This window comes from Phascolarctos cinereus, unplaced genomic scaffold (genome assembly GCF_003287225.1).
Source record: "Phascolarctos cinereus isolate Bilbo 61053 unplaced genomic scaffold, phaCin_HiC Scaffold_5;HRSCAF=322, whole genome shotgun sequence".
In the NCBI taxonomy this organism is placed as follows: domain Eukaryota; kingdom Metazoa; phylum Chordata; class Mammalia; order Diprotodontia; family Phascolarctidae; genus Phascolarctos; species Phascolarctos cinereus.
In genome coordinates this window covers 69,994,742-70,021,866 of record NW_027555958.1, presented here as the reverse complement: position 1 = coordinate 70,021,866, position 27,125 = coordinate 69,994,742, and the positions used below count along the sequence as shown (strand labels likewise).

The 27,125-nt window shown below is 34.3% G+C and overlaps 1 protein-coding gene across 1 annotated transcript in view; it reads left to right on the top strand.

Moving 5' to 3' along the window:
* Positions 1-27,125, top strand: part of AGL (amylo-alpha-1,6-glucosidase and 4-alpha-glucanotransferase) — a 71,848-nt gene that overhangs the window by 37,078 nt on the left and 7,645 nt on the right. The window contains 14 exon segments of the mRNA XM_020999735.2: positions 998-1,153; positions 1,424-1,574; positions 5,649-5,773; positions 5,865-5,977; positions 6,103-6,237; positions 11,182-11,312; positions 13,139-13,275; positions 13,533-13,666; positions 14,665-14,840; positions 18,281-18,383; positions 20,336-20,561; positions 22,294-22,405; positions 23,011-23,146; positions 25,298-25,410. Coding sequence (XP_020855394.2) covers positions 998-1,153; positions 1,424-1,574; positions 5,649-5,773; positions 5,865-5,977; positions 6,103-6,237; positions 11,182-11,312; positions 13,139-13,275; positions 13,533-13,666; positions 14,665-14,840; positions 18,281-18,383; positions 20,336-20,561; positions 22,294-22,405; positions 23,011-23,146; positions 25,298-25,410 — 1,948 coding nt within the window.

Below are 27,125 nucleotides of genomic sequence, written 5' to 3'. Positions count from 1 at the left end.
TATTTCATTTTCCATCAGTTCATTTAAGTCTTTCCAAACTTCTCTGTATTCTCTTTGTCATTTCTTATGGCATGGTAACATCCCATTATATTTATGTACCACTGTTTGTTTAGTCATTTCCCATTGATGGGCATTTAAATTCTTTCCAGTTCTTTGCTATCGCAAAAAATGCTACTATAAATATTTTGGTGTATATGGGGCCTTTCATGTTTTTTGTTGGTGGCTTCCTGAGGTATATGCCTAATAGTGGAATATCTGGGTCAAAAGTTAGGAACATTTTAGTTATTTTATTTGCATAATTCCAGTTGCTTTCTAAAATGGTCTTACTGATTCACAGCTTCACTAATAATGTATTAGTGTTCCTATCTTTATACAACCACTCCAACATTGACTATTTCTATCTTTTATCATCTTTACCAATTTGCTGGGTGGGAAGTAAAACCTTAAGATTTACATTTCTCTTATTAGGGATTCAGAGCATTCTTTTCTATGGCTATTAATAATTTGCAATTTTCTTTGAGAATTCTTTGTTCATATCCTTTGACCACTTTTCTATTGAGAAATGGCTTTTTAGTTTTTTATATTTGTTAGTTGTCTGTATATCTTGAATACCAAACCCTTATCAAAGAAATTTGCTAAAAAGATTTTTTTCCCATTCAACAATTTCTCTTCTTATCCTAAAGACATTGATTTCATTTGCAAAAGCATTTCAGCTTCATGTAATCAAAATTGTCTATCTTTTGAAATTAGCTATATCCCTTGTTAGGTTAAGAATTATTTCCTACCCATAGCAATAAAAACTATGGGATCTATTTCTCTTCTAATTTCTTAATGATATGTTCTTTAATATTCACATCATGTATTTGCTTTGCACGTATTGAGGCAACTTTATTTCTAATTGTTGAAGAGTCACCATTTTTTTAAATGCATACATATATATGTGTATGTGTGTATGTATACATACACACACACACACGTATATTTTGCCTTTGTGTAGATTTCTGTAGTGTCTGAAGAAAGGTTTTATACTAAGTGGAATCCTGATGCATCTCCTTCAAATTCAAGTGAAGTTAACCTACAAAGTGGAATTATTGCTGCAAGACGGGCCATTAATAAGTTACACCAAGAGCTTGGAGCTAAAGGTTTTATTCAGGTATAGAATTAGATTATTGCTATAATTTATTTGTTTGTTTGTTTTTGCAAGGCAGTTGGGATTAAGTGACTTGCCCAGGGTTACATAGCTAGTTAAGTTGTCAAGTGTCTGAGGCTGGATTTGAACTCAGGTGGTCCTGACTCCAGGACCAGTGCTCTGTCCACTGCACCACCTAGCTGCCCCTATTATTGCTATAATTTAAAAGATTTACACTAAGACTAAACTTCTTAGGAAAGTAGATAATTTATTGTTTTATTTACTTAAAATCAGGTGTATGTTGATCAAGTTGATGAAGACATAGTAGCAGTAACAAGACACTCACCTAGCATCCATCAGTCTGTAGTGGCTGTGTCTCGAACTGCATTCAGGAATCCTAAAACATCATTTTACAGCAAAGAAGTTCCTCAGATGTGCATTCCAGGTAACACAGTTCAAGTTGCTTAAATAATTACAGCATGTGGCTATAATTTTCCCTTAGATAACTTCACCCTTAGGCTTTTACTTCTCTTCAGATTTGCCACCATTGTTTTATTATCTTTGGATTCATATAGCACAAAATTTTGGAATTGAAAGGGGTTTAATCCAGGACATACCGGAAAAAGAGGCTCCACTACGACATATCCAACAAGTAGACACCTAACCTCTCTGTGAAGACATCTAATAAGGGAAAACCCATTCCTTCCCGTGGTAGTCCATTCCACTTTGAGACAGCTCTGAGTGTTAGGAAGTTTTTCTTGACATTAGCCTAAATTTGCTTCTGTGAAACTTCCACATAGTGTTCTGGTTCTGCCATTTGGAGCCAAGTAAACAAGTCTTATTTGTCTTCTGGATGATAGCTCTTCAGATACACAGCTGTCATTTCTCCCATGAGTCTTTTCTTCTCTGAGTTAAACCTCTCCAGTTCTTTTAAGCAATCCTCATTTCACGATGATTCAGAGTTATTAATTATCCTGTCTTCCCTACTCTGGATCATGGATCTTTCTAAACTCTGGTCTTACAGCTGAACACAGGACTCCAGATGACGTCTGACCAGGGCCAAGGACACTGGAAATATAACCTGGTTCCTGGAAACTCTGAGTCTCTTAATTCAGCCCAAGATATCAGGGGTTTTTCACTGTGATAACCCATTGCTGACTCATTGAGCTTGAAGTTAGGCATAAGACAACCTCAGGTCTTTTTCAGAACAACTGCTGTCTAAGCACACCTCCCATATTTTACACTTACAATTTTTTTTTAAGTCACATGTAAGACTTTGCATAGCATAGTTGATGGAGCCCTGCACTTGGTTAGGAAGACTTGACTTTGGATTCTGACTCAAGACATACTAGGTATGCTGGCTGACTCTGGGTAAAAACCTCTCTCAGCTTCTTTTTCTTCCTTTGTAAAATGGAAATCATAGGAGCACCTACTTCATGAAGTTAGACTAAGGATCAAATGGAATATTATATGTAAAGTGCTATCCACTACTTTAATAATCTATTGCAAAGGAAATAAGGATAGTTTGGAATGGTCTGTTCTTGACGAAACCATGCTGCTTCTTTCTAATTACTGCTTTCTTTTGTAGATATTACCTGTTTCTTAAATGATCTGTTATAGAATTTTCACATGAAGTTAAGGACACTAGCTTATAGTTTGCAAAATCTACTCTCTTCCCTTTTTGGAAAATTAGGACAACTTACCCTTTTTCATTCCTGCATTAGTGTGCCACTCTTTCAAATATCAATGACAATCCTAGGCCTAGAAAACATAAACAAAATAAGAGTTGAACATCTCCATCAGTAGTGTTTGTGTCTTCTACCCCCCCCCCAATAGCAGTGCGGTCTAGTCTTTGGATCTCTTATTTCTCCTAATACAATTTTAAAACTTAAAAAGTCTTTTTTGTTGTCCTTAGCTTTTTTCACCACCCTCAGCTTATTGAGAGTAACACTCCTCTGACACTAGTCTTACAGATTATGCATTATCTTTGTGTTCATGTTTCTTCCTCTTTCTTTCATCTTCTATATGTATTTTTTAAAAATCTTTAATTGGTTGCTATATTCTCTGTGCATCCACATTAGTCTCTTCAGACAACTCCAGTATTTCTTTTTATCAGAATTGTTTCCTTCTGTGTGCTCAGTATTTCATTCTTGAGAATTTCCCATCCTTCATGGGCTCATTTCCTCTAAAAGTTTTAGTCTATAGGACCTTCCCTACTCATCTGAACTCCTTAAAAGCTGTTTTTCCAAAATCTAGGATGCATGTCAGACTCCCTGGTTTTCCTCTTTGTCCAGCAAATGCCTGGATAATTGAAGTTCACCAACACTGCTAGATAGTGTGTCTATGCTAGACTAGTGATCTATTTCACAATCTCCTCTATTTCCTCTTTAGGTCTGTAATATAATTTGATTAAAAAGGCATTTCTCTTTGTTCCCTTGGTTTTCACCCAGATTCTCTCCACCGTGATTTCCTTCTTCTGGTTCCTGAATTTCCTCACATAAGTATATCATCTTAATGCTATCTTGACTTCCCTCATATACCTCTTTACCTATCCTGTTTCTTTTGAATAAGAATCTATCCAGAGCCATTCTGTAATCATGGGTTTTACCTTGTCGCATATCAGTGAGACCTTTGAAGACAATTTTACTTCTTTACATTATTATCTATCTCCTTTAGGGGCAGGTTGTTTTTATAAGTATGTCATTCTACCGTCTTTTTTAAAAAGTACTATTAAGAAAACAACCACAGGGAGGCGATGTGACTTTTCAAATCTCATATATCAAGGGTCACACAACTAGTAAGGATCAGGTATAACAGAACCTCAGGGTTGTGAGGGATCTCAGAGTCTTCAGTACTTGAACAAAAATCCCCTCTATACAGTTTCATGATGTCATCTCTTCGATCAAAAACCGTGATCCATATTGTATATTAGGATAAATTCCCAAACTCCTGAGCCTGGCAGTCAAAGCCATATGTAATTTACCCCAACCTGCATTTACAGCCTACTCCCCTATACAGTCACTCTGCCTCAACAGAACTAGTATACAAACCCCCTCAAAATGCCATGCCTGGGGTGGGGAGAGAAAAATAGATTGTTTTTGTTCATTGAAAAAGAACATAAAAATAAAATCCTTTTTAATGTCGTACCTTTCTATCTTTGTTCACATCTACCCCTTGGAATGTCATATCTCTGATCTATCTATCCATATACATACTTTAAAATCCAGTTAAAAACCCACTGATGATCTCTGCCTCATCTGAACTGAAGTAGTTGCAGTCTGCTTTGGCAACTAAAAATATATGTATTTTTTGCATATCACAGCCATTGATAGTATTTGTGAGATTTTTAAATGTTTAATAAATTGTGACTTTTTCCAAAGTACGTTATGTGAGTTCATGCTGTGGAGCAATTTTTACTTTTAAATACCTCTAAAAATGTGTTCTTTTAAAATACAATTGACTACCATATGGTAGTATTTTTTTATGATTAATTCCAGAAATTATAATTTGAGAAGCTTAATATCAATTTCCAGAAGAATTCTGCAATGGTTTTTAAGTGAATAATTTATAAAAGCTTAGAGAATTAGATCACTAGGAACCAGGTTAGGTTCACTAAATTCAGGTCTTCCTTGTTTAACAATTACTAGGCTAATGAGTTAGGGAAATTCCATAAATACGGTTTATCTGGATAAGAAGAAGTTTGTGATATCCTTTTGGACAAAGATAGAAAAATGTGGTATGGATGATAGTGTAAATAAGCAGTTTCATAGTTGGTTGAAAAATGTTGAATAACACATTAATGTCAACCTGGAGAAAAGTCTCTACTGATAAACTCCCAGGGGTCTTTCCTCAACTCTATTCTATTTGACGTTCGTACTTGTGACTACTATTAACACTGATTAGCATTAATAAAAGCACAGTTTACAAATAAAGTGAAACAATAATCCCTCTGTACTTTGTACTGGTAAGACTGTTTGAAGTATTTTAAGATAAACAGACTATAGTGTACCAAGAGCAGTGTATTTTAAGATGATAAATGGACTCAAAGCTGTCTTGAAAAAGTTAAAGAAACTGGTAATTAATAGCCCAGAGACTCCAAATAAACCTGATTAATTTTCAGATTTCTCAAGCAGCAATCCTGTGGAAGAGGGGATTCATTTGTAGCCCCTGACAAGATGGGTTAATAGTTCAGAAGTTTTAACAATTGAAGCTATCTGAAAACAGACTAGATTACTTTTATGAGACAGTGAGTTCCCTGTTACTGGAAGTATTCAGCCCATGACTGGATGGCAACTTGAAAGGTGCAGAGGATTTAACTTGATTACTTCCAAGTTACCCTTCTGTCCTTACAATTCTGTGATTTTTATTACATTTTCATCTCCAAATTCTTCGTGCTCCTATTTAACTTGTAATGGAACTAAAATACTGTATTCTTATAATTCAGAAAACTTAAAGACATTAAAAATGACTATTTCCAAGTTATGTTATAGCTGGAAAATTATGTAATTTTCTTTTTCAGGCAAAATTGAAGAAGTTGTTCTTGAGGCTAGAACTGTTGAAAGAAATACAAATCCCTACAGAAAAGATGAGAATTCAATCAATGGAATGCCAAATATCACAGTAGAGATTAAAGAACATATCCAGGTATATATGACTTTTCTTTCTGTTATTACATGTAATATGTTAATGACATTAGGATGGATTTACTTGACAGTTTAACTAATTTCTTTTTAAGCTTAATGAAAGTAAAATTGTGAAGCAAGCTGGAGTTGCCAAAAAAGGTCCTAATGAATATGTTCAAGAAATAGAGTTTGAAAACTTAACTCCAGGAAGTGTTATCATATTCAGGTATGTTTATTGCTTTAAAATATTTGAACATATTGTATACATGCATGTGATTGAAACATTTTTGTCAGTCTTATTGCTTTTTAACAAGTTATTCCATTTTATCATTTCCTCACTAACATTTTCAGAGTTAGTCTTGATCCTGATGCACAAGTGGCTGTTGGCATTCTTCGAAATCATCTGACACAGTTTAATCCTCATTTTAAAACTGGAAGCCTTCCTGTTGACAACGCAGATCCTATACTAAAAATTCCTTTTGTTTCGTAAGTATGTCTTATTTGAGAAAGTCTGGTCACTTTTTAATAGCTAATAAATGTTTACCTGATCAATATAATTTTGATTCTCTACTGCTTGAATAATATTGTTATATATCTTAGTTCATCAAGTACATTCTATAAGGTTTAAAAAATATAGGCTTTACAGGTCCTAAAATCAGGTGCAATAATTAAGTAAACACACAAAAGAAGTAAGTAATTGATAAATAAGATAAACATCTTAGAATTAAAAAACTTTTCTATAATTGACAACTTTTGTACATCATCTAGAAAAATCTGTAATATTAATTTTAAAAGTAAAATTCTGAGTTGTCTCTTTTTTTTCTAGAAAATACACTGATTTATTTAAAATTATGCCTCATCACCAGAAGAGTTTTCATTTTTGTGCCTTCTGTCTTATTATTAGGTGGGGGGAGGTAATTTCTTTTACACATAATACCTCACACTCTTGCTCTAGAGATTAAGAAAAAAAAAATTTTAATTTGGTACCTATTAAGCTATTAAGAGAAATAAAAGAAGGCAAAGGATAATAGGTCATAAATTGTAATAACCAGTGGTATGAGCATTAAAAATATTGGTTGAATTAGACAATTTATTATTAGCTCTCACTGCTATTAATCCTCCAACTTTCCCTTGAAGCACTTTAGTGAGAAACTACTTCCCAAACTACTTATTCCACTTTTCGATAGTTCAAAGTGTTTAAAACTTTTTGCTTATGTCAGGCTGAAATCTTTCTCACATTCTGCCCTCTGGAACAAAAGAGAACAAATCTGACCCTTCTTTTGTGTAACAGCTTTCCACTGCTCAGTCAGCAGTGAACCTAGTGTTATTTATAAGCAGATCATTACATAAAAGTGAGCTATGATCTTCAGTAATGAAAGTTTTGCTTTTGACGTTCATCACAGGAAATTTGCTAATTCTTTAGAGATTGTTATTAGTTATTAGTTAAAGATTATTACAGTATTAACATACTGCTGCTGTATGTTAAGTCCCCAACTTCATTTTAAAATAACTTTGTAAGAGTTTGGTTATTATGTCTTTTGTTTGAAGCCTAAAACACATTTTCCCCTAGAAATAATGTTACTGATGTTTTTGTGTGTGGTTTGGTTTTGTTTTGTTTTGTTTTTAAATCCTGGGCAAACCCATGAGTCTACTAAATCTGTGCAGCTAGCATACATTATTGCAATGCAAACATTGCAGACTAGTAGAAGTCAGATACTGATGCAAGTAATTTAAAAAAAAAGTTAAGAAATAGTGTTTATCTTGAATGCTGGCACTAAAGGGCCACTGGACTAAAGGCCATGTACTTATCACTTCTCACCCGCTATTGCAATAGCCTCCTAATTGATCTCCTGCCTCAAGTCTCTCTCCCTTCTCCAATTTTCCACACAACAGTCAAATTAATACTACTACAGGTCTGACCATGTTAATCAGCCCCCTATTCAATAAACTCTTGTGGCTCCCTATTATCTCTAGCAACAAATACAGACTTGTCTGTGCATTTAAAACCCATTGTAACTTGATTCTGATGTGCCTTTCTTACCTTACAGCTTACATCACTTCTGGACCTCTATGGGACATCCAAACTAACCTTGCTATTTTTCAAACATAGTCATTGATCTCCTTTTCTATATGCCTTTGAACAGTTTGTCCCCCATTCTTGGAATGGATTCCTTTGTCACCTGTGCCTCTTAGAATTTTAAGTTTCCTTCAAAATTCAGCCTAGTTGCCCCCTTTTGCACAAGATCTATTCTGAACTTACCCCCACTCCCAAGAAATTACTTGGTACTTATTTATATATATTTATATATGTACATATTATCTCCTCTGTTCAAATATTCCCAGAGGTCAGGGGGTTTCATGTCTGTCTTTGTGTCCCCAATACCTACCCAATGCCCTGCACAAGAGTATGTGCTTAATAAATGCTTGTTGACTGATTGATTGAGAGGAGAGGGTCAGTGCTTTTGCAGAGATTTCAAAAGTGATCGTCTCTTGTGCACTTTCAGTAATGTTAGGATTTGATGGCACTGGTTCTTTTGTGACATAAAAAAAGTGCCATATACAGAGACCAACCAACATAGATGAGTAAAAGGAAGCAATGCAAGCCAACAACTCCAACAAAAACCTAAGAAGACTGTCAGACCAAATAGTGATGGGGAATTCTAAGGAGAAATCAAGTGGGCATTGATCCAGTCCAATATACCAAACCAAGCACAACATACTAAAGTTTTAGGGACATAGCCAGAGTAGTCCTTAGGGGAAAATTTATATCTAAACACTTTTTTCAATAAAAGAGAGAAAGAATAGATCACTGAATTAGATGTAAGACTTAAAAAAAACCCTATAAAACCAAATTAAGAAGTGCTATGTAAATGATGACTGCTATGTTGTGGTGTCATTGTCTCAGACCTGATTGGTTCTTAGCCTAGCTGTGCTGAGGAGCCAAGCATCCTCTTAGTAGGGAAGATGGAAAAGCAGTGTGCAAATAACAGTCTGTGTGTCAATTGTTAAATATATGGGGCATGCCTTAATTAATTCTTCAGTTAATAGCTTGAGATAATTAATAATAAAAATAGCTGACATTTTTCTGGATCTTTACAGTTTATAAATTATTTTTTAAAAAATACATTTCCTTGGGGCAGCTAGGTGGCACAGTGGATAGAAATCCAACCTTGGAGTCAGTAGGACCTGGGTTCAAATCCAGCCTCAGACAATTGACACTTACCCTGAGCAAGTCACTTAACCCCGATTGCCTCACCAAAAAGAAAAAAAAAAAGAATACATTTCCTCATTTGATACTCACAACTCTATGAAACAAATAAGTGTTAATAACCCATTTTAAAGAAGAAACAGACTTATAGAGATCACATGATTTGCCCAAGGTCACACAGATACCAGGTGGCAGTGATTACTAATGGCAGAGCCAAGACTCAACATCTTGTCTTCCAGCTCCAAATCCATTGTCATTTTCACTCTGACGCTGTTAGCCAGGTTCCCTACACAGAGAAAGAAGTTAAAAAACTCTTTAAAGGCAAAACTTGGGGGATTTGAAAAAATAACATAATTTCCCCAAGTTGAAGAATATGAAAACCCAAAGAACTTTTGTAATATTTTTGCCAAACAGTTAAATTTGGCAGTTCTTGGCAGAGTGGCAGGAAAGGAAGCACAGGGTACTAATAATCATGCAATTTTTAGACAGTCCATAAACTTTAATTTCACTCTTGATGCTTTAAATGTGAAATCCTTAAAAACTGATGAGTTTACATATAGTGGAGCCCATCAGAGCCCAAGTGCTGCTTGAAGAAGTGGCAACAGCACTAAAGAAAGCAAAAAGGAGAAAAGCACCTAGACCAGTGCGTTCATTCATGCTGAAGGCAACGTTCTTTTGGGGGCATTAATGGATCAATTCCTAGAGTATCTAAAAAAGTGGAAGATACTAGAAGCTTGGGGGGATCTGGGACCTTTTATTTCCCAAAAAAATGACCAAGAAAACATTAATAACTCCTGATCTTTTTGCCTTCTTGACCTATATGTACAAATTTTTTATTAGAATAATACCCTCATGAATTCATGCATCAGTGCTATCCTTGAAAAAAATATTTGAAGGGAACTGTCAGGCTTTCATAAATGAGATTCCACATTAGGCTGCATTTCTTCAGTCATAAAATTGACTAGAAAATGTATAGAAAATAAGATTCCCCTATGCTATTTTTTGTTGCCTGCAAAAAATAATTTCACCCAGTAGAATAAAACTCCACTATAAAGGCTCACCTTAAACAAAGTAACTCCCATGCATGTGTCAAAATTTTTCAGGATTTCATTTAAGAAGTAACAACACTCTGCTCAACACTTTTATTATTCATATCAAGTGAGACATGAAACAGGGATATGAATATGCACCCATAGATGTTTGTCATTGTCATAGAGGAAGTCCAGAACAAAGTTCAAGTCAAAAAAAAATTCCTTATAGATGGTGAGAGTTTTTAGATGCTCATTTTTGCAGATAACCCAAGGGCCTAGGCTAATTGTATCAAGCCTGGATCCTTGTAGCACTGAAGAATGTAGCAGTAAATGTATTGTGTCCTATGATAAACATTTGGATGTGAACCCTAGTGCTCTTCAAACAGTACACAGATCTGTAAATGAACAGTGATAAGCTAAACTTGAATTGAGTAAGAGGAAGTTCGTTGGATTGCTTTGGGAAATTTTATAATCCTTTTAATGACTGACTCTAACCTTCTTCCCAAACTCAAGGCAGTGATAAATAGCTACTAGTCATAAAATAGTGATTTTCAAACAGTTGAAATTAAGGATTACCCAAAGAGCAGTGGAGCAGCATATGGTAAGTGTAAGAAGGCTGCAGTGTATTATACATGGGGAATTGTAGGGAAGACACTCTAAAAGACGTAATTGGAGAAATGTATGACCAGAAAAGATAAAACCAGTCAGGTGCTAAAATGAAGGACAGCCACTGGAACTGGCATCCATACCATGTCAAGAGAATACAAAGAAGGCTCCTACATATTGGATGGGTATTCTGTGGGAAAACTATGGGAGGACAGAAATGAGAATCACAAAGGGTGGGTAGGTAGTTTGAGATCCATTATTAGAGTCCTTATATTTGGATTTGTTCAGTTCTGAACATATGCATAGCTGAAATGTGGTTTCAACGGTAGCAGTTCTGATATTTTCTGTATTTTTGTTGACAGGTGGTTGAGCTATTTTGTAGTTTGGCTTTCTGAATAATTAGTCTTGCTGAGGTTTCCACAATCACTTTAAAATAGTATTTAACTTTGAGATGAATTGGATGTTAATGTACTACAGGACCTATGCTAATCGAATCAAGGATCATATAAATATTGAAGCACACTATAATATTTGAACTTGGTAGATGAAATAATCATTTGTCCTTACTTATTTTCTTATTCTTAGAATAGCATCCAAATTAACTTTGGCTGACCTAAACCAATTACTCTACCGATGTGAGTCAGAAGAACAAGAGGATGGCGGTGGATGCTATGATATACCAAACTGGTCACCCCTCAAATATGCAGGACTTCAAGGTAAACAAGTTCAAAAACACTTAAGCCTCTTTTTAGCCAGATTGGAGGACTGGAGTTGTACCTTCTATTTCTGTTTTGTGTTAGAGTTACTTTTATATGTGTTGTATCCTGCTGACAGAGAGTTGGAGCCATATGTTATCTATTTTGGTATCTTTCCCAGCTCATAGGTGCTTCAGTGGTTGTTGAACTGGTTTTCATATTCCCCTCCAAGAGCCCTTGTTGTGTTGTGCCTGGCAGTAAATGGTTTGACTTGGATTTCATTTATAATAAGAGTCAGTCCATAGGTGGCACAATGTACAGAGTGGGGCAAATGCCTGGAGTCAGAAGGACTCATTTTCCTGACTTCGAATCTGGTCTCAGACACTTACTAGCGGGGTGACCCTGGACATGTGGCTTAACCCTGTTTATCTCAGTTTCCTTATCGGTAAAATGAGCTGGAGAAGGAAATAGCAAACCATCGCAGTATCTTTGCCGAGAAAACCCCAAGTGGATCACCAAGAGTCAAATACAGCTGAAACAACTAAAGAACAAGTGCCTACTTTGTATGACATATATAATAAAATGTATTTTATTTCATGAATAATAAAATGAAGTAATATTTGTAGAGTTCTGCCAGCCTTAAAATGCTGTTTTAAGTGTGAGGTATTACGGACTAAGTACTGTGCTAAGTGTAAGGGATACAAAGACAGGGACAATATCTCCCACCCTCAAGCCCTCTGGGAGCTTGCCTACATGTGTGTTGTTTGTGTGCATGTTTGACACACAGAGAATGAATACAAGGCAGTTTGTGGAAGGAATATATTAGCATCTGAAAGAGTCAGGAATGGTTTCATGTGGAAGGTAGAACTTGAGCTGAGTTTTTGAAGGAAATCAAGGGTTCTAAAAGATGAAGGTGAGGAAGGAGAACATTCTAGGCATGAGAGACAGCCGGAAAAGGAAAAAGGAAATAGTAAAGTTTTGTCTAGGTTAATTTCTGAATCAATGACAATATCATGTTCCATTACATGTCAGTGTATGCAAAGGAAGTCCAGTACTGTTAAGTAAGCTTGTCCTACTGCCATTGCTTTGATATGCCATGGAACAGAGGTTCCAGACACATAGGAGTGCCAGATATGTTTCATTTATGGCTAAGTCCTCCAGGCTTCTTGTCACTAGACCTGAACATGTTTGTGTCACTTCAGAAACCTATTTCATTGTAATCCTACATACACAATTTACCATAGACATTACTTTTGGCCACTGAAAGATAGGTTCATTACCTTCATGTTTATCCTCTTACCCACATTTACCTCCTTTTGGGGAAGGAGATGGTTTAGTCATCTTTAATAGCTATTGACTACAACCTAATTTATATAGAAATTTATAGTATCTTGAAGAAAGCTGTGCATAGATTAATATTTCTTCCCTAATGCCAGAAGCCCCAAGACCAGCCAGCCCTTTGAACAGGAATATCCAAGTCATACAAAGCAGACCCAGTCCTTTCTCGAGGCTTCCAAGACAAACATACATCTCATTAATTTGAGATTTGTCTCCCAAGTCCCAGGGATTCTCAGAATTTGCAGTACACCTTTCATTTTCATGGTCCATACACAGTATCTTTCACATGTTCATCACCCAGATTTTAGTTTTAAATGCCAAGGGAGGTCTTATAGTAACCATCTTCCTTAATATACATAAAATGCTCTTTCACTGTACTTGAAGAGTATTAAATGCTAATGACAACTCAGTCCATAACACTAAATTGTCTGTGCCCATAGTGAAATCAAAGATCATAGAATCATAAACTTAGATCTGAAATAGAATATAATGTTTCTCTCTGTTTTCAGGTTTAATGTCTGTGTTAGCAGAAATAAGACCAAAGAATGACCTGGGTCATCCATTTTGTAATAATTTAAGGTCTGGAGATTGGATGATTGACTATGTTAGTAATCGGCTGATTTCACGCTCAGGAACTGTTGCAGAAGTAAGTAGAACTGTTTTTTAGGGAGGACAGTATTATCCCCAGATAGAAGTACTCTTCTGTGAAATTCACATATTTATATTTACATAGTTTTTTTAATATGTGGCTAGTTGGTTTTTACTTATTTTCCTTTATTATCAATGAATGGAAATCTCACTGTTCCAATGCTAGATTGTAAAGTTATGTGCTTGGTTTCCTCTTCTAAACTTAGCTAGCCTAGAAACAAACTTAAATTAACTTTTCAATTATTATTCTAATAGGTTGGTAGATGGTTGCAAGCTATGTTCTTCTACTTGAAGCAGATTCCACGTTATCTTATCCCATGTTACTTTGATGCTATATTAGTTGGAGCATATACTACTCTTCTGGATGTAGCGTGGAATCAGATGTCAAGGTATAGCCAACAAAACTAGAATAAATGTTAATGTTTGTAAAGAAAATACACTTTATTACACTCTCTTTTAGTAAAGGTACCAAAATTGTAATACCAAATTTTAAATAAACAAGTAAGAAATGACAATAAGTTAATGAGTGAATATTTGTCTTAAAATCATAGTCCTGGAAAGGATTTTGAGTGGCCAGTTAATTCATTAACAGGAGCCTAAAGGCAGAGGCATGTCTAAATAATCTCAAATAGGAGATTGTCCTATAAGACTTGGAAAAAGCACCATTGGGAAAGTTGGCCTGATTTCAGTTTTTCTTGTTTGTCATTTTATGTTATCATAGAACTTAATTGTTTTTTGGTGTCTTCATCTATTATTTTAGTCCTATTTGCAACAGTCCTCAAATTTTTTTCTGACGTAGTTTTAAATCAGACTTGTAAAGATTCTGGCCTTAGAAGTAAATGATAAATTGTGTTTCAGTTTTTATAAAAACACAGAATTAGTAGGAAAATTCAGAAAATTAAATTCTAAGCCAAAAGTTCATATTTCATAAGCTTCCATGTGATAATAAATTGTTAACTAATCTTTTGATATTAGAAATAAAATAAAAGTATTTTCTACCACTTCTAGCACCTAATCAGTTCAAAATTCTTAGCCACATAGTTCAGTGTATTGTGTTAGATTTGAAGTTAGGAAAATTTGAGTTCAGATCCTTCCTCAAACACTTACTAGCTGTGTGCCCCTACAATGAGTCACTTAAACTCTCTCAGCCTCAGTTTTGTCATATGTAAAATGAGGGTGATAATAATAGCATCTGCCTTACAGAGTTTATCTTCATTTAAAGACAAAATGAGATAACACACAACGCATTTTGCAAAACTTAAAAATGCTATATAAATTATAGTTAGGTTTATTCAACAAGACTTTACCAGTGCTTCACATGTACTGTTAAGATAAAGAATGGAAGAATGCAAATTAAATAATTACTAACTCTCTTTTTTTATTACAGCTTTGTTCAGAATGGCTCAACGTTTGTAAAACACCTTTCACTGGGTTCAGTTCAATTGTGTGGAGTAGGAAAGTTCCCCTGTCTTCCCCTTCTTTCTCCCTTACTTCCTGATGTCCCATACAGACTAAATGAGGTAACCAGAGAGAAGGAGCAATGCTGTGTTTCTCTAGCTGCTGGTAAGAATTGTATGATGTTAAAATGTGTGACTATACCATATTCTAACAGAAATTGCAGATTTTTTTGAGAGGGTGTATGATTATTTTTAATTTGTGGTATTATAAAAAATTTGTGGTTTTAAACATAATCTGTGTTTAGTGTGAAGACTTTTTACTAGTCAAACTCATTTATGTAATTATTTCCATTTAATCCTCTTCCACTTACTCCTTGGTCCTGTATACTTTTCTCCAACATTTAATTTTTAGACTCTTTTGTTGCCAGTGTATTTTTAAGTCAACCAAACTTTGATAACTGTTTAGTTACACTCAAGTTCTTTGAAAGATTTATGATAAATTAGCAGTCTTTCTAAGTAGCAAGTTAAGAATAAAACCTGAATGAAATAATAAATGTAAATAGGAAAAACCAGTTCACTCATGTGTTTAGGCTCTTGTATTTTTTTCCCAAGGATTTCCCAAAATATACACAAGATGAATTTAATTAACATACCTAATAAGATGAATGGAAAAATATCAGAAGATACTAAAAGAATGTTTGACCAAGACCTTTTTAAAATATTTTTTTAATCTTCACCTTTCACCTACTTAGCGAAGGAAAGAAAGATTTGGCAGCTGAACCCTAGACTCATTCCTACAAAAAGTAAAGTTTATTGTTAATTGAGTCGTATTTTGGCTTCTGAATTGGTCTCTTCCATCTCTTTCTCTGAAATTTCCTGCCATATGAGTCTATCAGAAGCTACTTTAAAATAATGACTTTGTATTTTTCTATAACGATTAAGTAAATCCTTTTCCCCACATTTTTGTACTTTAAGTTGCTACAACTAAAAGGCAGAAAGGACATGACATCCTGTTTGAAGGTACTTCTCATTACATATCATTGTACAACAATCCTCTGTGGAACTTCATTTTATGGAATTGATAAATCGGAAAATAGTGCTATTTTAAGGTCCCCTTCACGCATTTCTTCATCTTTTGTTAACAGCTGCACTTCAAGTTGGCCATCTTGGAAAGACTTTTCTTGCCTGTTTAAAAAGCAAAAACAAAAAGGCTGAGGGAATAATAAGTGTTTTAAAAGCCCTGGAAGTAGCAATTAAGGAATTAGTAGATTTGGATTGGCAACCTGTAAACAGCCTCTCTAGGAGCAGAAAAGCACCTTGACTTTCATATTAAATAACCAGACTATAATATGAGCTGCTCTAGTTTTTGTATTTGTTTTGTGAGAGTCTATGCAGAGAGACAAATGTCAGTGTTGAAGTTGACCTGGCTTCTCTACTTTTCGTTTGTAAGGCATTGCTCTAGGAATGTATTATAATTTTTTTTCTGCTCAAGTATAAAAAAATTGGTTTTGCCATGCAGAATTTTCCTTTCCAGGAATGCTTCTTTTCCATGTATAGATAGATATCTAATTTCAACTCCAGTCTTTCAGTAATGAAATAATAGCATTTATCTACTTTTATCAGAAACAGTTCTGAGATTTTCTCATCTTTCACTTCTCAAAGCATGTTTTAGACTTAGTCTTCTATTTCTGTAAATTTTTTCCCCAATTCCTTGACATTTGTTCTGTTTTAACTCTAGTGTAATTTTTTTATTGAAGTGCTCTCTAACTGAAATATTGCTTTGTCATGCTGATTATCTTTGGTCACCATAGAAGCAAATAACAGGGTAGTTAGCATTTGTAGAATCTTCAAATGAAAAGAGAGACACCAAACTTACCCACAGTTTTTACTTCCCTTTTTGTTCTTCATTCATGTATAATTCCATTCCTGGAATGTTCAGGTCACTTGACAAAGGAACCCTTGCTTTCTTCTGTGTAAACTGGAATTTCGTAGACAAAAATGGCTACAAATGATGTGGTTCTGCCTGGTGAAGGGTAGTCTTTATTTTTAGTGACCAGAATTTAGTGGGGCAGCTAGGTGGCGCAGTGGGGGCAGCTAGGTGGCGCAGTGGATAGAGCACTGGCCCTGGATTCAGGAGGACCTTAGTTCAAATCCGGCCTCAGATGCATAACACTTACTAGCTGTGTGACCCTGGACAAGTCACTTAACCCCACTGCCTAACCAGAAAAAAAAAAGAATTGAGAAAGACACCTGTGAATATTTTTATTGGTCTCTAAAATAAGCAGTATAGGATATTTAAGTATGATTTTCAAGTCCTTAGACCATAAAAATACACATTTCTAAAGAACCATCAAGATAAATAAAATCAGACCTTGAAATAGGAGCCAGATGATTCTGAATGCTTTTGTTTCTAGTCATCCATTTTGATGGATGGTAAAGGGGATGCATGAACCTTTTTGTTCATTTTTTGCTTTGAAGCATTCTCTTTTTGTTTGAGTTTGTTTTTTTTCATTTGTTTAGCTTGGTTTTTTTTTCCACCTTCCTTGACATGGAGGAAAATTGAACATCAAATTAATTACTGTAAGCCCAATGGGCTAATTAATATTTAGAGTTTAAATGTAGAGTTATCAAGTAGTATTCAGTATTGACTAGTCATAGTAGTAGAAACAACCATAATCTCAGACTCAGTTCTACCTGTTGCTCTTAAACTTACGAGTAACCCTCTGTTGAAATTATTTTTAATGTTATAGCGTGTGTCTTTTCAGGTTTCCTAAATTTGGTATCGAAAAATTGTGATCTATTGAAAGATTAATTAAATGTGTATATTTATATACATATGTATTTAACTCAGATAAAAATATTCGTTAGTGGGGCAGCTAGGTGGCACAGTGGATAGAGCATTGGCCCTGGAGTCAGGAGGACCTGAATTCAAATCTAGTCTTAGGCCAGACACTTGACACTTACTAGCTATGTGACCCTGGGCAAGTCACTTAACCCCAATTGCCTTGCAAAAAAAAAAATATTCATTTGTAACAATACTTCAATTCTGCTTTCTTTTCTCTCTGTAGCAATGGTTCTCAAACTCTTTGGTCTCAGGACCCCTTTAAAAACTCTCTTAAAAATGGAGCACTTCCTTCCCAAAGAACTTTTGTTTATGTGGGTTGTAGCTACTGATATTTATCATATTAGAAATTTAATGTCTTAGTAATATTATAAAATGTAGTCTTGACATCGTAGACCCTCTGTAAGGGTCTTGGGTTCCCAGATCATACTTTGAGAGATGCTAGTCTATAGTGAAAGGCAGCTAGGTGGCCCAGTGGATAAAGTTCCAGGCCTGGAGTCAGGAAGACTAATCTTCCTAACTTAAATCTGGCCTCAAACAGTTACTAAATGTGTGACCCTGGGGAAGTCACTTAATCCTGTTTTCCTCAGTTTCCTCATCTGTAAAATGAGCTGGAGAAAAATAGCAAACTACTCTAGAATCTTTGCCAAGAAAAACCTGTGAAAAGTCAGGCATGACTGAAAAATAACTAAAAAAATGGAATTCTACTGTGCGTCTAGATTGTGATTAAGAGAAATTGATATTTTGTTATGATTTTCTGTTAGGCTTACCTCATTTTTCATCTGGTCTTTTCCGCTGCTGGGGAAGGGATACCTTTATCGCTCTTCGAGGTATACTTCTGATTACTGGACGCTATTTAGAGGCCAGGTAGGATGTCTACTAAATCACAGTTCAAATATTTATACAAATATTGCTACTTACCTGTTCATTATGATTTATTTTAATCCATCTTCTCTTGTTAATATTAGAGTGGGATTCTTTTCTGGCACCCGTTGGAATACCTCATTTAGGTCCTATACGATGAGAATTTTTTTGGTGTATTAACTAAGATAGATGATTATAGAGTTACTTCTCTTAACATCATAGTCCAGAAAATATTATTTCTATTCTACATTTAAATATAAAAGTAGACATGCTATGATCTGCTGCTTATTGCTAGTGCACCATTTTGTGTTTTCTACAAGGAGACAGTGTTGTTACAGAGTGATCCTTAGAGAAAGAATTGGGAAACTTCAGATTTCTAATCCTAGTTGTTTTTTATTTGACCTTAAATATGTCCCTGACTTTATGTTGCCTCCTAAGATTGACCAGTTTCAGTAATGTGTGTAACTAATCAGCTGTAGTTAAAACAAAATAAACCACTATGAATTAAAAACCTATAACTTTAAAAGGTATATTTAATTTAAAAGACATCATAACATTTCATTTATTCCGCATCTTCTGGGAATGAGATTTTTTTGAGTTATTTTTCAAGTAACTAAAGTTATCCCTTTAAGTGGCAAAGTAAATTTGAAAAGCAAGCTAGAAGAGTATGTTACACATACTTCAACTGTCACTTAGTCATTTGGAATTATACACAGAGTCAGCTACATGGTGCAGTGGAGGGACCACTGGACCTGGAACCAGGAAAACCTCAGACACATTCTAGCTGCATGACCCTCAGCAAGTCACTTAACCTCTCAGTACCTCCCTCAGTTTCCTCACGGGTAAAATGGGGACAATAATAGCACCTACCTTCCAGTATTGTTGAGGATAAGATAATATGCATAAGGGGCTTTGCAAACCTTAAAGCGATATGTAAGTGCTAGCTATTGTTATGAGCATCTGTTTTTATTTGACTGTTTATTTATTGAAGCGACCAAGCTTTGAGTGTTAAAGAGTATAAGGCTCTTTATCATTATAGTAAAAGTTTCCCAACTACTTTGCTAAAGAACTAGAAAATAGACACTCTCGGGTCACTCTGTCTTTACACACAATAAACTGTGGATTCCATGACTTTGCCTTGTTTCTTCAGGAATGTAAAGGAAAAGACTACACATAGAATCAGAGGAACTGACTTAGATTAAGTGACTCTGTAGCCTAATGCCTGTCTGTACTGGGGCAAGTCATTTAACCACTCTGGGCCTCATCTTCCTCAATTGTAAAACAGCTTTGAATGAGGTGACTTCTCGAGTGCCATGTGGCTCTGAATATATGATCCTATAATACATTTATTTCATCAGTGTGAGTATTCACTGTAGCAAAAACTCAGATCACAACCTCTCCAGATTTTATTGGTGGTTTTATGAGATGCTGTGGCCAGAAAAAAGAAAAAGAAAGAAAAAATTCATCCACTGGTAGCAAGCTATTGAAGAGCTTCTCTGAACTTAGGTAGACTGATCCCTGAACAATAAACAGTCACCCTCTATGCCCATACTCAAAGCTTTTTCAGCTTGATAGGACATATTAGAGCTTTACTATCTGCCAACATAACGTTTTAAGAACCTAAGGTCATCACCATACTATGATTAGGTATCAGAGTAAGGCTTAAATGTATGATAACAAAAAAATGCCTTGATAATTAAGTTGACTTTCACTAAAAGCTTAAATCTATATCATATTCTTCATGAGCAACTTGTTCTCATTTACATAATTATATTCTTAGACATTTATTTTGTTGTCGTGACTTTTTTTCATATTGCTTAGTTACTTATACACTAATTTGCTGTGGGGCAAATTAAAAGAAGATAAAATTGAGTCTAATAAAATTGAGTGTCTTTTTAGTCTTTAGTATTTAAAACTGATTTTATTAAATTATGTGCTTAAATCTCTGGTTTCAGGAATATAATTTTAGCATTTGCTGGTACCCTGAGACATGGACTCATTCCCAATCTCCTTGGTGAAGGAACTTATGCCAGGTTTAATTGCCGAGATGCTGTGTGGTGGTGGTTGCAGTGTATTCAGGAGTACTGCAAAATTGTTCCAAATGGCACAGACATTCTTAAGTACCCAGTTTCCAGAATGTATCCTACAGATGATTCTCCCCCTTTGCCAGCAGGCACATTGGTAAATACAATTTCTAATAAACTATTCAAAACTCTTAAAAATTAAAGTAATGTAAATTTCAAGAATTCAATAGGTATTCATTTACCAAAAAACTGATTACTCACTAGATGCAGAGACACTGTGATGAATACAAGGGTGATTGAGACAAACTTCTTGCCATCTTAAAGTTTATAATCTTTCTACTAAAGAGAAAACAATATTCACATACATATATGTCATTTTGGAGGCCAGGGTTAGGTTAAACAGGAATATTCATGGGAGTTAGAAGAAGAATCTATTCTATTGAAATGCCACAGATATCAGAAAAGGGGGAATGGGGCAGTTAAGGTGGCACAGTAGATAGAGTTCCAAGCCTGGAGTCAGAAAGACTATTCTTCCTAAGTTCAAATATGATCTCAGACATTTACTAGCTGTGTGACCCTGGGCAAGTCACTTAAACCTGATTGCCTCGGTTTCCTCATCTATAAAATGAGCTAGAGAAGGAAATGACAAACCCCTCTAATATATTTGCCAAGAAAACCCCAGAGTCATAAAGAGTGAAACGACTGAAGAAAACAACAACAAATCCAAAAAAGGAGAGAAAGTTTCAAGGAGGACTTATAAAAGGGAAATCTGATTTATATTAGTTTATAAAATAATTTAAATAACATAATATTTTGGGGAGTGATACAATAAGAATTTCTTAAATCATCATCACTATACTGAGTCCGACCTAGAGTTTTTCCTTGACAGACAAATCAGTGACATTTTTGAGGGTAAAGTAGATGACAAAATAGTTGTCCTGTACATCAGGATTTTAATTCTACCTTGATCTTGCACATATACAGCTTCCTTATGTGACTTAAAAATGTAATTGTAATGATGTGTTTACTGATGCAACATGGCTCTGCTTTCTCCTGTTTGCTTGATCACTGTCCTACTGTTAACTTGCTTGGGCTTTTTTGGGCTGTTAATATTACAGCTAATCGTTTGTCTTTAGATCATTCTAATTTTTAAAATTCCTTAAAATTTATGATAGAATTTATAAGTGTTTTTGTCTCTTTCTAAAACAGCAGATAATTAAAATTGTTTGTATTATTTTATTTCATGCATTTTTATTGTGCAATAAGTAGCACTATTTAAATTTGGATTCTTATGTTAGTGAGAAGAAACTACTAAAGAACTTAGAAAGTTTGCAGTATAAGATCCAATAAGGCAGTACATAGTAGATACTTAACAAATGTTATTTAAATTTAATTTAGGGCATAAATGGATATCTATGTTTTTGACAGATTTAAATTTTTTAGTTTGACATAAATCGTGAGCCATTATTTTCAAGAGCCTATTATTATACCCAGCTGGTTACTGACTTTGTAGCCATTTTATTTGGCTCTTCATAGTTAATAATGAAGAATTTTCACAATGATATAAAAAATTGAGTTTACATAATTATGTCAGTTTAATTGTTGCATAATTTCACAGATAATTTTTGAATGATAGATTTTGTTTTACTACAGCTGTAATAGTATAACAGTATATAAGAACACTGAAAGCAATTCCTTTAATTTCTTCACCTTATTTCAAATGCCATTAGATAATACCTCATTGTTTTGTTTTGTTTTTATGAATAAAATAAATAATAGTTCTTAGAAGGGATAATTTATTTTTCTCTCAGTTCAGTTGGGAATTTTTCTGAAATAAAGGAAAAATGTAATTTCTCAAAGACTTAATTGTGTCCTCTTGTCTTAATCAGGATCAGCCATTGTATGAAGTAATACAAGAAGCTATGCAACGCCACCTGCAGGGTATACAGTTCCGAGAAAGGAATGCTGGTCCACAAATAGATAGAAACATGAAGGATGAAGGTATAGCTGAAATAACATACATTGTTCTTTGGAAATTACAATTTAGACTTTTTGATTAGCTGTTTTAGAAGCTTATTTTGCAGTTAGATTTTTTTATTTTCATTTCTGAGAGGTAAGTAAATTATTTCTTTGAATACCTAATTACAAACACTGATACCTGGAGACACAATTGTATAACCTGACAACCTAATTCCAGATATTCTGACACCAAGATATGATAGTCTTTTGTATTTTTTATTCCATTTAACAACAATCATAAAACATTTTTTAGATATCTGCATCAGTATTATCTTACTTTTGTAACTAGGGGAAAAGGAATTTAAGGTAGCAGTGATTTGCCTAGGGTTGCCCATTCATTAGCAAAATTTTGCTGTAAATTAACAAGTTTTTGTTCGTTCTTAAACATTCCATAAAGGTAATTTGATACTCAAATAATCAAATAGAAGCTCGATAACTTATAAATAGCATGTGCCAGTTGAATTACATATTTTCTGTAATCTTAACTAGACCAGGAATTTCTAAAACATGTAGACAGTTTTTTTATTTAAAGATCAACTTATGACAATTCTTAGAGAATTTTAAAAGGTTTTATTTCCTTTTCAAAGGATTTAATATAACTGCAGGAGTAGATGATCAAACAGGTTTTGTTTTTGGAGGAAATCACTTTAATTGTGGTACCTGGATGGATAAAATGGGGGAGAGTGACAGAGCTCGAAACAGAGGAATTCCAGCCACCCCGAGGTATATAGCTTGTTTTATAATGCTTGTGTAATTCACTGTTCAAAAAGTAATTTAACAATGTCTAGTTTTTTTACCTTCTTCAAGGAGAACATTCTAATTTTTATGTATTAGGGTGTTATTCACCACCAATTTTCAGCCATAAATAAATACCTACAAAAGAATTTTTAGCACTTAAAATGTAAATAAATTTAGTTACTCATGAAAAATATGTCTGCCAGAATATTGTCAGTTGCTACTCATAGGAAGCTCTCATTGAAGAAAAGAATCATCTTTTGGCCTCAAAAAGCCTACTATACTTTTCCATGTATGTAAGCTTTAGAATTGTAGAAGTTAGAGGAACCCCCTGAAGGATTACCATTTTATATCAGCCCAGAAAGTTATCTGTTTTCTTAAAGATTTCTTTTTTATTTCTTGTGGAGTCACTACAACCTCTCTAGATATGTCCATGCAGTATTATGTTTAGTCATCACATTCTTCCTTGTATTCATTGAAATCTCTTTTGCCTTAACTTTTACCCCATTTAGAGGTAGCTAGGTGGCACTGTGAATAGAGTGCTGGGCCTGGGGGCAGGAAGACTTGAGTTCAAATCCTGCCACAGACACTAGCTATGTGATCCTGGGCTAATCACTTAACCTCCATGTGCCTCAGTTTCCTCATCTGTAAAATGAGGATAACAGCATCTACCTCCCACAGTGAGGATCAAATGAGTTATCTGCAAACCACTTAGCACAGCACAGTACCTGAAACATCATAGACACTTGATAAATGTTTCCTTCCTTCTTTCTTTCCTTCCTTCCAATAACTGATTCCCATCCCATTAATGAAATCCTTTATTTCTTTGGAAAGATGATCATTTTAAATCTTACTACTTGAGGGCATCTTTAAATATTCTGTCTTATATTACTTTTTAACTAAAAATTTGCCAAGCTAGAAATAGTTCTATTTTGAATATTCCAGAAATCTTTATGTCCATCTCAAACCAACTAAACCATTTTTCTTATTACAAATTCTACATTTTAATTTAAAAAGATAGTCTTCAAAGAAGGCATGTCATTAAATACAACAAAATTATTTGCAAATTCTAAATACTTTGCTTATTTTTATACGTATCAAATGCACCTGCAAGGTATTTCTTGAAATTGCTTCATTTTCCCCCTAAAGCCTATGTCTTTCCTGTATGCCATGTGTGGTTTCTGAATACCCTTTTAGTGTGTGTAACTGTGTACATATTTGTTTTCGTGTACATATGTATATGTGTTTCCACAGATGTATGTGTATGTGTGTATATATATATATATATATATATATATATATATATATATATATATATATATATATATATATATATATATATATATATATATATATATATTTATATGTGTGTGTGTGTGTGTGCATACACACACACACACACACATCTTCTCTTTTGTGCTCTCTACCTAAGACCTATCTTTTGCCATTACCCATTGGCCAGTTCTACTTCATACAGCATTCCTTCTTTTCTTCAAGAGGATGGAGAAAAGCAAAAGAATAATTTGAAAAGTGTTTCTTATGTGACATGATCCATGTAGGTAAAATATAAAGAATTGATGTTCATTTACAGATAGTTGATATAAATGATTAGAAAATATTACACTGAGAGGCAGCATAGTAGTAATAGAAAGAGGATTGGACTTGAGAGAGACTGCCATAGACAGTAAGTAGTTGTGTGATCCTAGGCACTTACCTGTTCTCAGGCTCAATTTCCTCTTCATTCAAATGGGAATAATAATCACATTGATTACACAAGGTTGTGAGTAATAAATGAGATAGCCTGCATGAAGCCTTTGCAAATTTTAAAGTGCTTATATAAGTGCTATCATCATCATCATTACCACTGCCACTCTGTAACTGTGTGACTTTGGGCAAATTGCTTCACCTCTTCATCTGTATAATGAGGATAATAGTATTGTTGCTTGCATCGGATAGCGTTGTAAGGATCAAAAAAGATATTAGATGTAAAATAATTTGTAAGTATAAGGTAACATCTTGTGTACCAATCATGTCTTGAGTAATCAAAACATCATCATTCCTATGAGATGCCCACTCATATCTTATGTTTTGTTTTTATAATTTTTGTTAATATATCCAAAATTTTGCATTTGATTTTAGAGATGGTTCTGCTGTGGAAATTGTTGGCCTGAGCAAATCAGCTGTTCGTTGGCTGCTGGAATTATCAAAAAGAAATTTGTTTCCTTATCATGCAGTTACAGTAAAAAGAAATGGTAAGCCACTTGTATCAAATCAGTTATGTAAAGGCACAAAGGATTGGATTACTAGCTATTCCTATTAGCATAAGAATTTTTGAAAGCATTCTCTAGAATTATAATTTACATAAACCCCATTGGTACTAGGGTCAGAGACTCTTTTAGTATAAGAAAGACATTTTCCACACTTTAAAATACCATATAAATGAAAAACTAAACAAGATGATGGAGTAACTGGGAGAAATACAGGTGAGCTCCCCAACAACCTCTCTGTGGAATCTAGAAAATGAACAAAACGTAAGTAAAATTATCTCACATTTCAGGGTGTACAAATAGAGGACTATAGAAACAAGGAGGCAGAGGATTGAAGGGGTGACACTGAAAACTTCATTTTCGTCTGAACTAGTCAAAGGAACATTTCACTTTAGAGGGAAAGCAAGAAAGAAAGGCAAAGGGAGATATAAGGAGGATTGTAGATGAAAGGAAGAATTCATCTTAATAAAACAAGCTCTTAATTATGGAGCGTGAATTGGGAATTGTGGTTTGAAAAGAAAGAAAGAATAAAAACCTATGATTGGGCTCTGAGTAAAGGAAAGAGAAGAGAAAAAGGGGAGAAAAAAATGTATAGCAACCCTAGAACATTGGTGCTTAACATATTCCTTATCTCTCAACACCCTTTCATTTATAAAAAGAGGGCAAGAAACAAAGAGAAGAAAATATAGGAGAATGGAGAGCAATAACAAAATTAATGATCATAACTATGACTAGGATGAACTTGCCCATAAAATGGAAGAAGATATCCAAATGAATTAGAAAACTCCAATAATGTTATTTACAAGAAACACTTGAATCAGAAAGACTCACATAGTTAAAATAATGTGCTATGGCAAAATCTCTTAGGCTTCACCTAAAGTAAAAAAGGCAGAGTTAGCAATAAATCTCAAGACAAAGCAACAACAGAAATAGACATAATTAAAAGAAACTACTGGAGTGGCTAGACGGCGCAATGTATAAAGCTCTGGCCTTAAAGTTAGAAGGACCTGAGTTCAAATGTGACCTCAGAAACATAGCACCTGTGTGACTGTGGGCAAGTCACTTACCCCAATTGCCTCATATGAAAAATAAATAAATAAATGAAGAAGAAACTACTTTGTGCTGAAAGGTACCATAGACTATAAATTAATATCAAGACTAAATAGGTATAGTGAATGGCATAGCATCTAAATACTAAAAAGAAAAGTTAAATTAGTTATCAATAATAAAACTATAATTGTGTAGGATCTCAATGCACCCCATCCTCTAGATAAATCTAACCAAAAAATAAATAACAAATAAGTTAGGAACCTGAATAGAATTTTAGGAAGGTTACATGTGAGAGACCTCTGGAGAACATTGAGTAGAAATAAAAAAGATTACACATTCTCAACCCTACATAATACTTTTCCAAAAATTGTTCTTAAAAAAACTCACAAACACAGAAAAACAAATACCAAACTCATCTTTAACAAACCACATTACAGTAAAACTATATTCAACAAAGGGCTACTGAAGAAATGATTAAACCTAAAGAATGGTAGATAAAAGAACAAATCATAGGTACAGAAATTTCATTAAAGATAATGACAACAATGAAACAACATACCAAAATTTTTGTAATGTAGCCAAAGCAGTCTTTAGGAGAAATTTGTATCTCTAAACATTTTCATCATTAAAACAGAGAATAAACCAATGAA